General features: G+C 28.0%; 3 protein-coding genes across 3 annotated transcripts in view; all 3 read right to left on the bottom strand.

The window, feature by feature from the left end:
- The window catches only part of LOAG_18604 (hypothetical protein), a gene marked incomplete at both ends in the record, with an annotated part of 2424 nt that extends 1702 nt beyond the window's left edge, over positions 1-722 (bottom strand). The window contains 2 exons of the mRNA XM_020451267.1: positions 12-296; positions 476-722. Coding sequence (XP_020304965.1) covers positions 12-296; positions 476-722 — 532 coding nt within the window. The remainder of the gene's footprint in view (positions 1-11; positions 297-475) is intronic.
- A 781-nt stretch (positions 723-1503) lies between these two features.
- Positions 1504-5286, bottom strand: LOAG_07727 (hypothetical protein; the record flags this gene model as incomplete). The annotated part of the gene is made up of 7 exons (XM_003143259.1): positions 1504-1514; positions 2072-2228; positions 2838-2923; positions 3418-3538; positions 4185-4247; positions 4818-4922; positions 5251-5286. The coding sequence occupies 7 exons, from the start codon at positions 5284-5286 to the stop codon at positions 1504-1506; spliced, it is 579 nt and encodes a 192-aa protein (XP_003143307.1).
- A 273-nt stretch (positions 5287-5559) lies between these two features.
- Positions 5560-12342, bottom strand: LOAG_07725 (hypothetical protein). The gene is made up of 11 exons (XM_020447524.1): positions 12207-12342; positions 11622-11748; positions 11324-11413; positions 11114-11236; positions 10703-10859; positions 10409-10489; positions 10126-10311; positions 9786-9867; positions 9513-9641; positions 6146-6229; positions 5560-5825 (listed from the first exon to the last, which is right to left on the bottom strand). Exons 2-11 carry the CDS (start codon positions 11643-11645, stop codon positions 5711-5713), a joined length of 1071 nt encoding a protein of 356 aa, XP_020302255.1. The 5' UTR covers positions 11646-11748; positions 12207-12342; the 3' UTR covers positions 5560-5710.
- Between the last annotated feature and the right edge of the window lie 1836 nt (positions 12343-14178).

Genomic DNA, 14178 nt, shown 5'->3' with positions numbered 1-14178 from the left:
AGCAGCCGAACTTTTAACACCACCAGCACCGCTAGTAGCAGGACTTGAAACACGGCTAGTACCGGTAGCAGCCGAACTTTTAACACCACCAGCACCGCTAGTAGCAGGACTTGAAACACGGCTAGTACCGGTAGCAGCCGAAGTTTTAATATCACCAGATATCCCAGTAATAGTGCTACCAACACTGATGCCACCACCACTTTTTCCTGTAGTAGGAGAAGTGACGGTAATAGAGGTTAATTTTCCTTGACCATCACTTGGTGATGTTGTCGCTGTACCTGCTACTACTGTACTTGCTGCAAAAAGAGAAAAAAAATGAGGCTATTAATAGTCAAGAAGAATTTGAAATAAAAATCATTTTGCTATTATATTGATTGATTATTCTGAAAAAAAAAAAATTTCTTTCAATATTTTCAAAAATTTTTCAGAATTTTTCTTTTTTTGTTAATTTTTAAAATTGTATCAATTATTTCACCCAATTTCATCACAGTTGATAGAAGTGATTCACGAAGAAAAGTAATTTCTTTCATCATTTGCTTGATAATTTCATCCAATCGTTTATTTTCATTTGTCATCATTTCCAATGCCGCTTTTAATTCATCATTCTTTTGGATCTGACCGATGTTTAAATCTTTCCATAAATTTGGTATAACCACTTGAATCGGAGCTAATATAAAATTAAATTTGAAACAATTACTATTAATGTGAATATAAACAAACATTTCATTATGAAATTTTGATTTATTTTTTTATAAATTTAAAAAAAAAAAGGGTTGTATTTTTTTGATATGAAATGAATGAAAAAACAAACAAACAAATAAATCAATAAATAAAATATATACCGGTAGCTTTTTTGTTTTTCTTTTTATCTGAAAATTTATTATTATTTATTAGTAAGCAATAATTCCAATGCATAAAATAATGAAGAAAATTGCAAATAATTTATCATCCTAATAAAACTTTTATTGCATAGCTAATTCTTTCATAATTAGCATAGTTCAATTATTTTTCTCTAAACTTTAATTACAAAGCTAACATAAAGCATGCATTTTAAAATTATCATACAAATTGAAACTGATAAGGAAATCAATTCCACATCAGCATACATATCTATTAGTTACACATACATTTACATCTCTTTATTTACTCAATTTTTAAATTTTGCTCATAATTTCAATTAGCTCTACAAAAAGTAGCATATAAATAAATTCGTTGAATTCAAACTTAATTCTTAATTATTAGCAATTAAAAAGAAAAAGAATGATTCAAATTGTGAAATATTATGAAAATTAAACATATCTTTGCCATTTTTCGTATTTTCAAAATAATATAACCATCTTTATTTTTATTTAAAATTATATCAGAACAATTATTGTTTGCAGCTTTTTTTTTTGCTACATTGCTGGTATTAGTCAAATATCGTAGCTTTAAATTTGTTTAAAAATAATTCCATTCAATTCATTTTACAGCATTCAGTAAATGAGTTATGAAGTAAAATAAAAGTTACAAATAAGCTAAAATTCTATAGTGCTTAAAATTTGAAAATATATGCTATAATAATTATTACGACACTTCATATGAATTTTTAATTGCAATCATTTTGGCAGTAATTAATTGAAATTAATTAAAATCTCAAAATAATAATTAATTTTTATTGGTTATAAATGAACAATTTTACTTATATCATGAAGATATGATCATTTATGAATTAAAATATATCTTCAAAAATCCGTCAACTATTTCCAAACAATTAAAAATTTATTAAAATAATGTATTGGAAGATTTTGAATCCATTTATCTGAATTATCTGAATCAAAATTTATTTAATTAAAAAGTTTCGCACCAAGAAAAATTAAAGTAATACAAATATAAGCAAAGTTTTCCATTAACTTTATCAGTAATCATTATCACTGTTGTATTATTATTAACAGAAATATACAATGGAATATTTTACAATCAACTGATCGAAATAATTTGATACTAACATTACAAAAAAAAAAAGAAGAGAAAAATGATAATGATAAGAATTTATTAATTTTCATGAAGCAATCGATTAAATCATCAAACTTACCATCTCCATTACTTGAACTACTTTCATCTTCTTCCTTTTCAGTTTTATCTTTCTTTTCCTTTTCTTTTGTTCCTTCTTGTTCACCTGGTGTTAGCTTATCTTTATCTTTATAAATTTCATCAATTTCCGTTTCCAATTTAAGATCATCATAACCTGGCTAAAGATTTAATTCCATTAATTAATTTAAATTATTATGATAAATTTCTCTTTTTTTTCCACTTCTTTTTTTCTCATCAAATTAAAATTAATGAAAAATTTTTTTTTACAGGAAGAAAAAAGATTGCAAACAAAATTTTAATGCCAATATATGAAATATTTTGAAAAAATTTGCATTAATTTACACAAAAATATTTTATTTTAAAATAAAAATATTTTTTTTTTTTATCAAAAATTATCCAAAATTATTTAATGTTGATAAGATCAAACCAATATATACCCCTTATAAAGCCTTAATGAGAGTGCTTAATTAAACGACATTTTTAAACTTGCAGCAATTTTATCTTCATCATCTTTCAATGATATATCTAAAGTTGTGTTTTATTCGATGTAAGTCTAATGTTTCTACATATAATACAAAAATTTAGCATAATTCTTTTGGGCTATATATGCCAATTTTAATTTATCGCTATAATTATCTTTTTTTGAATAAATTAATTTGCATAATTATAATTGTTAATTGTTTGTATATTGTGGAAATTTGTCGCATTCATAAGAATTTTATTTGCAAGATTTACAATTATCATTAATGACGGGAAAATTTACTCACTGCTGGAGTAAACTTTTGTCCTGCTTTTGTCACCAATTTACCCGCTATCTTTCCCACTTTATCTGGTAATCTTTTGTCGCTATATGCTATAAAAAAAAAAAATAATAAAATAAATAAATGATAAAAGTTAAGCAATCGTTAATAAATTATATTCAAAAGAAATATTAAAACAATTTTTGTTAAAAGTTTTAGTACGAAAAATTGTGAAATTTCTTTCTCTTTCAAGTGAATGAATTAAAATATTTCTTCTTTAAATAATTTATCTTTTATGATAATACAAGTCAAAAGTTTGATAAATTTTAAATGTATTTATTAAATGAATATTAATTTAAATTCCAATTTCGTTTAAAATATTTTAAAGTTTTAATTAAACTTGCAAATTTTCACTATCTTTCGAAATAAATTAAACTAGATTTTAGTGTGAAAAATTTTGATTTCAAATTTTAAAGTGAATTTTAAGCAGTAATTTTGAATGAAAAAAACTTTAGGATATAATATATTACTTTGAAAAACTTTATTTTACATAAAAAATTGCAAATTTTACAACCATTTAGAACAATTTTTTTTTTTTAATTTTTACCTCTTACACGTAAGTCTAAAACGCCAACATCAGCTCCATCAACAAATGGTTTTCTTGGATCATAACCCTGTGGTGATGCTATATATTCCACTACCAATTTTGTTTTTCCTGGTTTTCCAGGCTAAAATTAAATTAATGGTTGACAAAACTCTTCAGGTTGAAACAAAACGATGACATGACTTTATAAATTGAAATAAATTGGTGACAGGATGTTTATAGAGTAGTAGGATGAAAAATCGATGATGAAACATTTGTTTAAACAAATAATGTATGATAAAATTAAGTAAACAATTTCTATTATTCAATTTTTTTTAAAATATTATCCGATATAAAATTAATTTGCAGCTGTTTAAAAATTTTTTGCGTTACATATGTATATTTTCTTGTTTATATTATCAATAAAACATGTACCAATAAAAGAATATCAATTAATTAATTAATTACTTAAACAATCTAGCTCAATGAATTAAATTAAATCATGTCAATAATCAATAGAACTAAGTAAAATTAATTAACATATAATGATTATGATATTAATTTCATTAATAAAAAAAAAGAAAAAAATTCTTATTTCCTGGGAAAAATAAAAATTTTTTTAAATGATTAATAATCACGAAGAAAATTATTTTATCCTTAATATATTATTGTTGTTTATATAATACGCGATGATTTTAAATTGTAATATTAAAAAATAAACGGATTTTTTAATTAATTAATTAATTTCAAAAAAAGGAGAAAAAAATTGAAAAAGTTTTTGCGAAACGAACTAATCGTCGTAGAAAAAGCTCCTTCTTCATACCAGGTTTTACAAAACCAAGTGGTGGTGATACCTAAATTATTCTTATATTTGCTTTTTTTATGGAAATATTTCATTAACAAAATATGTAATTATGATACAAATTAAGCAATTAATTATACTTATTATTGTTAGCTTTTGTTTTTGTGAATTTCAGAAAAATTTTAATAAAGAAATTCATAGATGTGCAAAATTACAAATAGTTTAAACAATTATATTAAATTAATTATAATTATGATTGCTAAATAATAGCTCATATATTTGTATTAAATTTGATAAATTCATTTGAAAATTTTAGCCAAAACTAAATAATTTTAAAAATAAAAATATCATAAAGCTAAACAGGATCCAATATTATTGATATCCTTCGAATTATATGATTTTAATTTTTATGATGCTATTATTAATAAATATATTATATGCTATCATTGTTAAATATCATTCCACTAAATACTCTGTGCAGTTTTGCATTGATTATTTGATACAGTACTTAATTATTTAATCATTTATAAAATCTCACTTAATTATTGAATTAATTATTGAATCAAAATGATTGAATTTTAATTAAAGAGAAGTACGAATTGAATATTATTAAATTTCTTACCCTATATAAATCATAATATTTTTGCTTCAGTTTCACCTTAAATGCTAATCGTTCAGTACCAATTGCTTCAAGGATATGCGTTGTTGTACCACCTGTACATGGTACCTATAGTATGATTTTTATATCCCCTCAAAAAGACTACTGTATTATATAAAGTAAATTTATTCGAAACATAATATGCAATTTTTATTACTTATTATTTGATACATCCAATAATTCTTGCACATTTACTGATTAAACTCCAGTTTATGTATTATATTTAACTTGAAATTTGAACAAAATAAATAAAGCAAAAAAAAGAGAGAAAAAGCAAATAAGATTTCAAAAAATCAATTTAAGAAAGGTTAATTAATAAGCAAATTGGCATATCAGTAATTCAATTAAATTCGAATAATTCATTTGTATTAAAAGTCAACAATAATGCTTAAAATACCTGTATCGTTGCTGGCGTACATTGCAAGTACGACATAATCTCGTATAATGTATCAGTTACAACCGTTTAATTATTTGAAAATAAGTAATGATTAGAATGTGAAGAAGCTTCATACTTTAAATTGCTATGAAATGCTTCAACAAAATGCAAATTTTGCAGATTATGCAATATTTGTAAACACATACTGTCACTGTCATCTAATTGATAAATTTCCGAAACTATACATCTGTGGACTGATTTATTGTTCGAACTAAATTTTGCTTCATTAGCAGAAACTGATATATGAAAGTGATATATATCTGAACTTGAAGTACTTTATTGAGCATAGCTTGTTCATACACATTTTAACATTGACAATTTCTTTTAATCCTCCTTTTAGGATTTTAAATTCAGCAGACATGAATGAAATGCTATATTTCACAAGTGAAGGAAGTAGCATATTATAAAAAAAACAAATGAATCAATTTTTCCTGAATACACGCTGTCGAAAAGTTATATTTTCATAACAATCCCTTTCAACATATGGCTTTTCATCATCCTTTACCATTCTTAATTTTTCATATACAAGTAATCTCCTGTAAAAGTTCATTAACAGATCATCTTAGCGTTCGAGGTTTCAATATTGAAAAACACTCAAAGTAGGAAAAGAAAAAATCTTGTCATAAAACATAGCTTACCAACCATTTCATTAAAAATAAACGACATTTTACTTATACATTATTACATTAATGGTATGTGCATCAAACTCTGATCTAGTGATATCAATGAAGATCACTATACTACTAGTATATTCAAATCTAAACTCTTCAGCAGCATAAATAATTTCCATCTCTCTCGAATGTCAACTACACTGAATGATAATTTAAAGTAGCGAAGGCTGAAATAAATAATTTACCTGGAATATCTCCGTGACAATGTTTGCTCACAGTTATAAATCAGTTTCATCGCATCATGTCTTGGTAAAATTGCTTCGGAATATCTAAAATCCAATGAAGTTTCAAAGATTTTTTGCTTATACAATGTGAAACACGCTTTCCATACCGTTTATTATCGCACACAACACTGCCTCCGCACAATGACACTAGCCAATATCTTGCAGAAAGCCACAAAAACCTTCAAGTTATTATCATCTGTAGCTAAACCGCCAGTAGTTTGTGTCATAAGCTTCCAATTATCCAATTTCTGGTAATATATCTAGACTTGTTTGAAGCTTCTCACACAAATTTCCATCCTATTGTGCTCTCAATAACTCAGTTAGTCGTGAACCGTTGCAAGATTCCCTCATCAAGATTGATACAAGATCTAATATTAAAGCAAAATAAAAGTCACAAAGTAGCTCAAACCAATTTTTCTACCTCATATGTTTCAGGGAACAGTTGATTTAGCATAGCCCATTCTTTTAAATCATCCAATTACTTGACATTTTGAAAGTAGGAATATTCGGAAAACATGCGATGGATAACAATGGAACATACGCAGAAGTTAGTGCAAGATTGTCACTTATATCGCGTCAGCATTTCAGCAGTTGCAAAATTATGTAGAAAAAAAAAAAAAAAAAACTTAAAGGATTCGTATGATCAAAAGTATAAATTTTGAATGAAGCAGAATACGCATGCTATGAACCAATAATAACCTTGATGACAGCTACTGTTTGGTAAAGGACACTAAGTGCAAAGCTTCATCTTTCATTTCCAAACGTTCTAATGTATGCTTTAGGACAGTTGAACAACTGTTTCACTTCTATCTGTTTACAATGATAGAGAACAAATGAATTGAGGATAGAAGTTATCAACGAGGACAAAAAAAATAAAACTCATATATGTGAAAAAGATGAAAATAGTTTAAGCTCAAACATTTAAAATAAATTTCAAACGACTCAAATAATAATATAAGGCCTTTCTTATCCAGTAGCTATTAAAATCATTCCTATGATTTTCATGAATTCTCAAATCGTTATACTTTCTATCCAGTCCTTCATTATATTATGTTACTTTTCTTTTTTTATTTGTCTAAAGCTTATAGCAAGTAGGGCAAACATTATACAATTCTGTTTGATCTCCAACTAATACTTACAAAAAAAAGGAAAAAAAGAACGAAAAAACAAACTATGAATAGATGAAACGGGAAAGAGGATGGAACAGATATTTTAAGCTATTGCTATCACTATGTCAACGTTAAGTATCATCCAAACCAAGCCAAATAAAAGAAGACGAGAAAGACAATTAGCACTAGTGTATAACACTTCCCCATTACTAACGTAAACCTTTCTCATGTGTTATTTCAATCCGTAAGTTCGCATAATTTCTAATTTCTTCCATTAAACTATTTTCTTAATTATACAAACGATAGAAATTTAGAAGCATAGGCCATTTAATCATCTTGCTTTGATTTTTTAATGTTGATAGCCTTCTGCCAAATTTTCTTAGCATTCCTTAAGATCAAAATGCAACCTTACGGAACGGACTGATTGGTTAACTTATGCTTTAGATTCAAATTCCATTATTTCCAATATCCTAATAAAAATAAACTACAAAAAATGCTACTGTACCCCCGGAGAGCATGGCACTTCAAAATTTTTTGAAAAATAATCATCGAAACTTTCGCGAAATAATTCCCTGACGTTCTTCCAGACATTGCTACATTCGAGAAATTATGTTCATTACATATATTCTCGTGTCAATTCAAGCATCTATTGGTAAGTTTTTTTGACATTTCATCCCGATTATAAAAACAGTCATAGCGTAACTAATGTAACTTTGTGACAAACACAAGTGAAAAATATACGCCTCGAGTAAAAGAGCAAGAAAATAAAAGAAAGAGCAATTGATTTCCTCCTCCTTCTTCCTCGCCTGTTTATTTCCCTGGAGTTAAAGAAAAGAAATGAAAATCATTATATAATAAAACGTAGGAGATCATTGCAGATGTATGCTATGATGCCTTAAGGATTCGAAGTGAGCCTAAAAATTGTACTCGCTCCACGGACTGCTATGATGCCAATGCTGAATGCATATACAGTCTCGCAGAATCTCATCACATCTGCTGTAAGCCAAGACCTGATGCTATCTTTCCTGGTATATTATTCGAGAAATATAAAACAAATATATTATCAATGCTCATATCATTGAGGTGGAATCATATAGCAAATGAGTGTATGCTTAATTATTAATCTTCCATACCAAAATACATTCAACTCTAATAAAAATCTATCTTTGCAAAAAGTTAATTTGTATTTGAAGAATGCCCCACCGGAAGAAAAAACTAACAGTGGGAAAATATATGCCTATACTATGTTCGCTGACGAATTCAGTGGAAGATGATATATGTCCACAGGGATATGAATGCTTACCTTCAGCTTTGACCGCATATAACGGACAACCATATTATCTTTGTTGCGCAATTTAAACTCTACTGCATCAATAAAGAAAGTGTTATTATATTTCACAATAAAATTATGTCATAAAAGACACATCGTGTCAATAATGTTTTGGGGTCAAGGGTTAAAGGTCACTATTTTCTTACCAGCAAATCGATTAGTAACTTAAATGTTCCGGACCACGGTTTTGGAATCCACTGCTTGGATCCAAAACCAAGCTTAAAAGCAAATACACAATTTTTTTTAATAGACAAGCAGGGGAGAAGCAAATAAAGAAGAGACTTAAGCATGCAAAAAAAATAAGAAGAGATAAAAAGTCGAAGACCAACACATCATACTATTCTAAGCCTTGTACGACTATTAGGAAAAATGAGCTTTTTAAACTCAGACTTGAACACATAGTTTTCATTGCTAAACTCAAAGCAGTTATGAATGCTCATTCTACATATGATATATACGCCTAGAATGAAGAAATTTTACATGTCCCATCAAATTTGTATCAGCATGTGAATATTTTATCACTCGAAATAAATTAAAAAAAGTACTATTAATCTTTAATTTGTATGGGCTTCACTTTTGCATTTTTGGACCAATGCCTCTCTACTGAATGCTCTGACTGTTATCTAGAAGAAAAAAATAGGACTTAGCATTTTTTGAAATTATAACAACTTCCAACAAAAGAGAACCAACACTACTGAGTGAATTAGCTTAAAAATTTGAATCGGTTCCTATGGAACTGCTGTACTAGGATAGATAGTGACTAAAGACTAGAAAGAAAAAAAGAAGGAGTGATAGAATCACCTTCAAAGACCTAAAATACCTTATTATCTACTACCTGAACATGACAGCTCCTTCCTAATAAATTCCTTTAATAATAATAATAACTAACTCATCATCGAACACTGGAAACCAAAACAACAAACGCCCGCCAACAACAAGTAATTTGCTAGCAAGATCGATAAGATCAAGGAATGTCGAGGAAATGGAGTATTTTGCTTTTTCCGGATAATGATTTGTACTGAAAAAATAGTAACCAGTAAAAGACAATTTACATAAGGATAAGTAATTTAAGAAATAGTACAAGCACAAATTATGCTACGAAACTTCTTGAATTTACTTTCTCCTAAAAAAAGGGATCCGTGAAGCATGCAATAAAACTTACTGCTGAGTATCTTTGACTATCCAAGATTCTTTCTTTCCCTTAATGCCGACTTTCTGCCCCCTCTCTCTAACTCCATAAGGCGCTAGAAAAAAGAATGATTAATGAAAAATTCAAGCATGCTCTTCTTTGCCAACAATAATACTGAACAGAACCGAAATAAGTGGAAGAAAATCGTAAGCCTGGTTCAGCTCCTTCTTTTTCTCTCGTCTATAATGAACGTTAGGTAGAAGTATTCACTGCTGCAGATATTTAACCCTTTGCAAATACATACAAAAAAAAGGTTTCAGGAAATCAAAATCCTTTTTTGTAAATCTTTTTCTTTGGAAAAATGAATACTTACGGTCGGTTATTATTGCGTCGAATACAGGAAAAGTACCGGAATGCATGCCGGGGTGCCACAGCTGATGCTGACTGGCATCTGCTATCACCAAACCCATGAAATAAACATCCGTTCCATACTGTCGAAAATTTGCAGCGACTGATTCTTTAGCTGTATTGCATTCGACGCCAGCACGTGACGATTTACCTATGAAATACAGAAAGTAAAATAACGCCTTGCTTTTAGTTCTCAACAGAGTAGAGAAAAATTTTCAAAGTGAATCATAACTTAAGTAGTATATTACCGATAGCTCTGGCAATTTGATAATTTATCTCACTTCCTAAAACAGCAGCACCAAAATGTGCAGCAGCAATCAATAGGCCACCTGAAAACTATCGAAAGGAATTATTTAATAATAAGTAAGGAATTAATAAATCATTTCAAGTTCATGGATCTCTTTTTTAACCGAAGATCCCACAATATGCACCGTTCTGGTTATCAGTTTCGCCCAATCTTTATGAAATTATAACCATATTCAAACATGATTGTAACCATATTCAAACATGACTATCAAATAATTGAAGTAAATGAAACAAACCCGTTCCACAGAATGGATCGAGAACAAGAGATCCGATGACCACTTTTGCTATATTAGCTTGAAGAAATGATAATTCTGGATCTATCGTTGTATTACCAATGTAACATCGTTCAGCCAAGGAATAGTAGTTTTTCAACTGACCTTGACCACATCCTACCTAATAAATTTATTCCATACAAAGATAGAAAAGTTATTTGTTACTTCCATTGATTTACTTTGTTTTTTTTTCTCAAAGTTCTATTTTAAAAGCATACTTTTGCGGAAGAACTAGCAACTGAGAGTAAGATCTAACCTAGCAATAAAAACATCAGGGTTAAAAATTTCTTCTTCGTCAATTTTAAAAATGAATAAAGCAATCAAAATAAAAATGTCCCGCCCTGTTTTTCAAGGAAATGAAATATCATAAAGTACCAATTTCCCAAAATGGAGCCTTTGAAGTGAATCTGAATCATATTCTTCAATAACATAAAATGTATTGCATGGATTATTCAAATTTACGGGAGACTCCGTCAAATTAAGTGCTTTACCAATATCCTGAAAGAATATATTTCAAACGATAGAAAACGGGAAGTGATAAAAGCAAATATATCTAGATCATTGAATCAATGAAAAACTGAATACCGCAATTATGCTTTCAGAAGGAATGCGGCTACACTTTCTTCCAACAGAGCGTATGCGTATGGCAAAAGACTGGTCGGTTGAATCGTACTTCTGGAATTCAAAGTTCATAAAAATAAAGGATAAAAGATGAGATATGAAAGAATAAGGAGGTGTTTAGAAGCTAGTACTATTTGGACAATTAATCACACGAAAAATCTCCCACTCCCTCGAATTCTAGCTCTATAAAATTTCACAGGAAGTTTTTCACAAACAAAACGGATGATGTCTACTTTTATATCATGTTTAATATCTTCGATACTTGAGCATAATTCGTCGTAATCATTACAGCTTGCCATCCATTCTACTGCAAATTTCACAAGAACTGATCGAGAAAGTATTACAGTCACATCATCAAGGGATGGAAATTCGAACACATAAACATGTTGCTGAAATACAATAATTGTATAATATCGATGACGATGACTGTGATGTAAGAAGATTATGAAACTATATTTGCTATGACATGTCCCGATGACCGAAATGTTCGAGCAAAGAAACACAGACAGATGTTCAAGACCAGTGATCCAGCTAAAAATAAAAGATCTTAAAAAGTAAAAAACAAACTTTATAGTCTCATCAACATTTGTCCTAATAAAAAATCTTAAAAAGTAGAAAACAAACTTTATAGTCTCATCAACATTTGTCCTATTTCCTTTGACATCTACAAACCATTATTTACCATTTTTACCATGCCACTTTTTTTTTTACACCATACCATTATTTTTTGTACACACCATTATTTCATAATTTTTTTATTTATGTTCATTTTCCAGGGGTGCAAAAAAAGTTAATAACAAAAGTTGTGATCAGTGACGATCTGATTTTGCGAAAATAATAAAATCACCTGGCTACAAAGTAATGACATGTTGTTGTCACAAGGAATTCCATACAAACTGCAAATACTTTCCATTTCAGCATGTCGAAAATCAGTGTGCACTTGCGAGAAGACAAATATGAATCTTCTCATGGAATCTAAAAATAAATCTCTCAGGAACCATAGTTTCTAATTACAGGACCATATTAAACCATAATTACTCCACTCAGTATTTTTTCGATGGCAAGTGTAACTTGACGTAACTTCAACATAACCAGACGTAAAATGACGCCACGCATTGCTACTATTAACATCATCAATTATACTTAATGATTACACGAATATTACGTGGCCCTGACCTGGAGCATTTTGAAAATCTAAATGTTCCTGGTTCAACAAATATATGGCTAAGATAATTAGTAAATAAACTGATAAAGTTGATAAAGTTCTATACATCAATTTATCAGTAATTGATAAATTTTTAATTGATATGGCAAAATTTTTATTAGTATGCGGTAAACATTTAAATTATCACATGGAATTAATAATCTCTGTGAAGTATTGAAAATAATTAAGATTGATATGATATCATAAGTAATTGATAATTTATGCAAAGTGTTAAAAATGATTAGATGCATTGATAATGAATAATGTGATAATACATTCAGCTGAAATACAATAAATTATGACAAGTATGATCAAAAAATAAAAAAAAATGATTCTCAAATAAAGTATTTAATGGTTTTGTCATTATTGATTATACGATATTCTGGCAATAGTTCCTAAACGTAATAACTAATATAAGGGTTTTTTATCACTAATTCTATTCTATTCTGATAACAACTTATCACTTATTTCATACTTCAAACAACAATTCCACTCCTTTTATCATTATTGATCGCAATCCGGCAATGATAATGAGATAACAAATCACTGATACAAACTTCTTGCTCGCATTCAACTAACAAATTAGCTTTTTCCTTATCATATTGATTGCATTATATACTGATAATATTATTCATTAGAATAACTCGCCATTACTTTTGCTAAAATATGACAAAATACCATAAAATATGATAATGATAAAGACATGATATGATATGATAAAATATGATACGTAAAAAATAAAAAAAAAATATGGCAATGTTAAAAATGTTAAATAAAATATGCAAATGTGTAATTCAATCTGTTTCAGTTAGCTAAATCAAATGGAAAATGCATTGTTTATCTTATCATTGACAATTTATGCTCCCAATTGATTAGCAACATTCTATTGCCGCCATATAGCACAATTTGTCCATTTATTTGTTTATTTGAATATCATATTTTGCATAAATTATATTGAGAAATCGTCACTATTAGTTGATGAAATATTTGATTTACAAATGGCTTTAAATAGTTCGTCATATAAATGTTATCAATTAACAGTTTAGCCAGTTATCACTATTTTTTTTTCCTACAAATTATTGCATTGCTTATTGATATTTCTCAAATAAATTTAAAGAAAAAAAAAACATTGCTAGCATACTAATTAATTAATCGATCTAATTAAGTTATTGACATAAATTTTACTATCATCGAAATAATTTTTCGATTTCATACTAAAAAAAACTTGACAAAAGCGTTGGAAAATAGTTTCAATTACGTTGAAATTTTGTTGAAAATTTTCCAATTTTGTTGCTCTTTCATAAATTCTAATTTCATCAATTTCTCAGAATTATCTTAAACTATTTATTCATTGCTATTTGCGTAATACTTAGGAAAAAAAAAGTTGTAATTTTTAAAATAATTAAGCGAAACCAAAAACAGAAACATAAATTGTAATTAATTAATGAAGCGAACACAAAGTTATTTTATTTCTTTCTTTCATTAATTTGATGACAATTTATCAGTTTGTCAATTGGATTATAAAAAAAAAGAAAATGAATTGTTCTAAGATCTCCCAATGACTGATTCGATTTCTCGTTTTTTTTTTTTTTTTTTTTTTAAGTATCTCCCAATG

Source organism: Loa loa (genome assembly GCF_000183805.2).
Source record: "Loa loa unplaced genomic scaffold supercont3.395, whole genome shotgun sequence".
In the NCBI taxonomy this organism is placed as follows: Eukaryota; Metazoa; Nematoda; class Chromadorea; order Rhabditida; family Onchocercidae; genus Loa; species Loa loa.
The sequence above is the reverse complement of the archived record's forward strand: the minus strand, read 5'-3'. Positions and strand labels throughout refer to the sequence as shown.

Bases quoted from the DNA above. Each gene is read 5' to 3' on its own strand.
- LOAG_07725 (XM_020447524.1), bottom strand. From the start codon at position 11,645: ATGATTACGACGAATTATGCTCAA. The intron at 10,490-10,702 runs GTTTGTTTCATT...GATAGTTTTCAG, and splicing joins CGATCCATTCTGTGGAACGG to GTGGCCTATTGATTGCTGCT. The intron at 10,312-10,408 runs GTAATATACTAC...TGTATTTCATAG, and splicing joins TCAAATTGCCAGAGCTATCG to GTAAATCGTCACGTGCTGGC.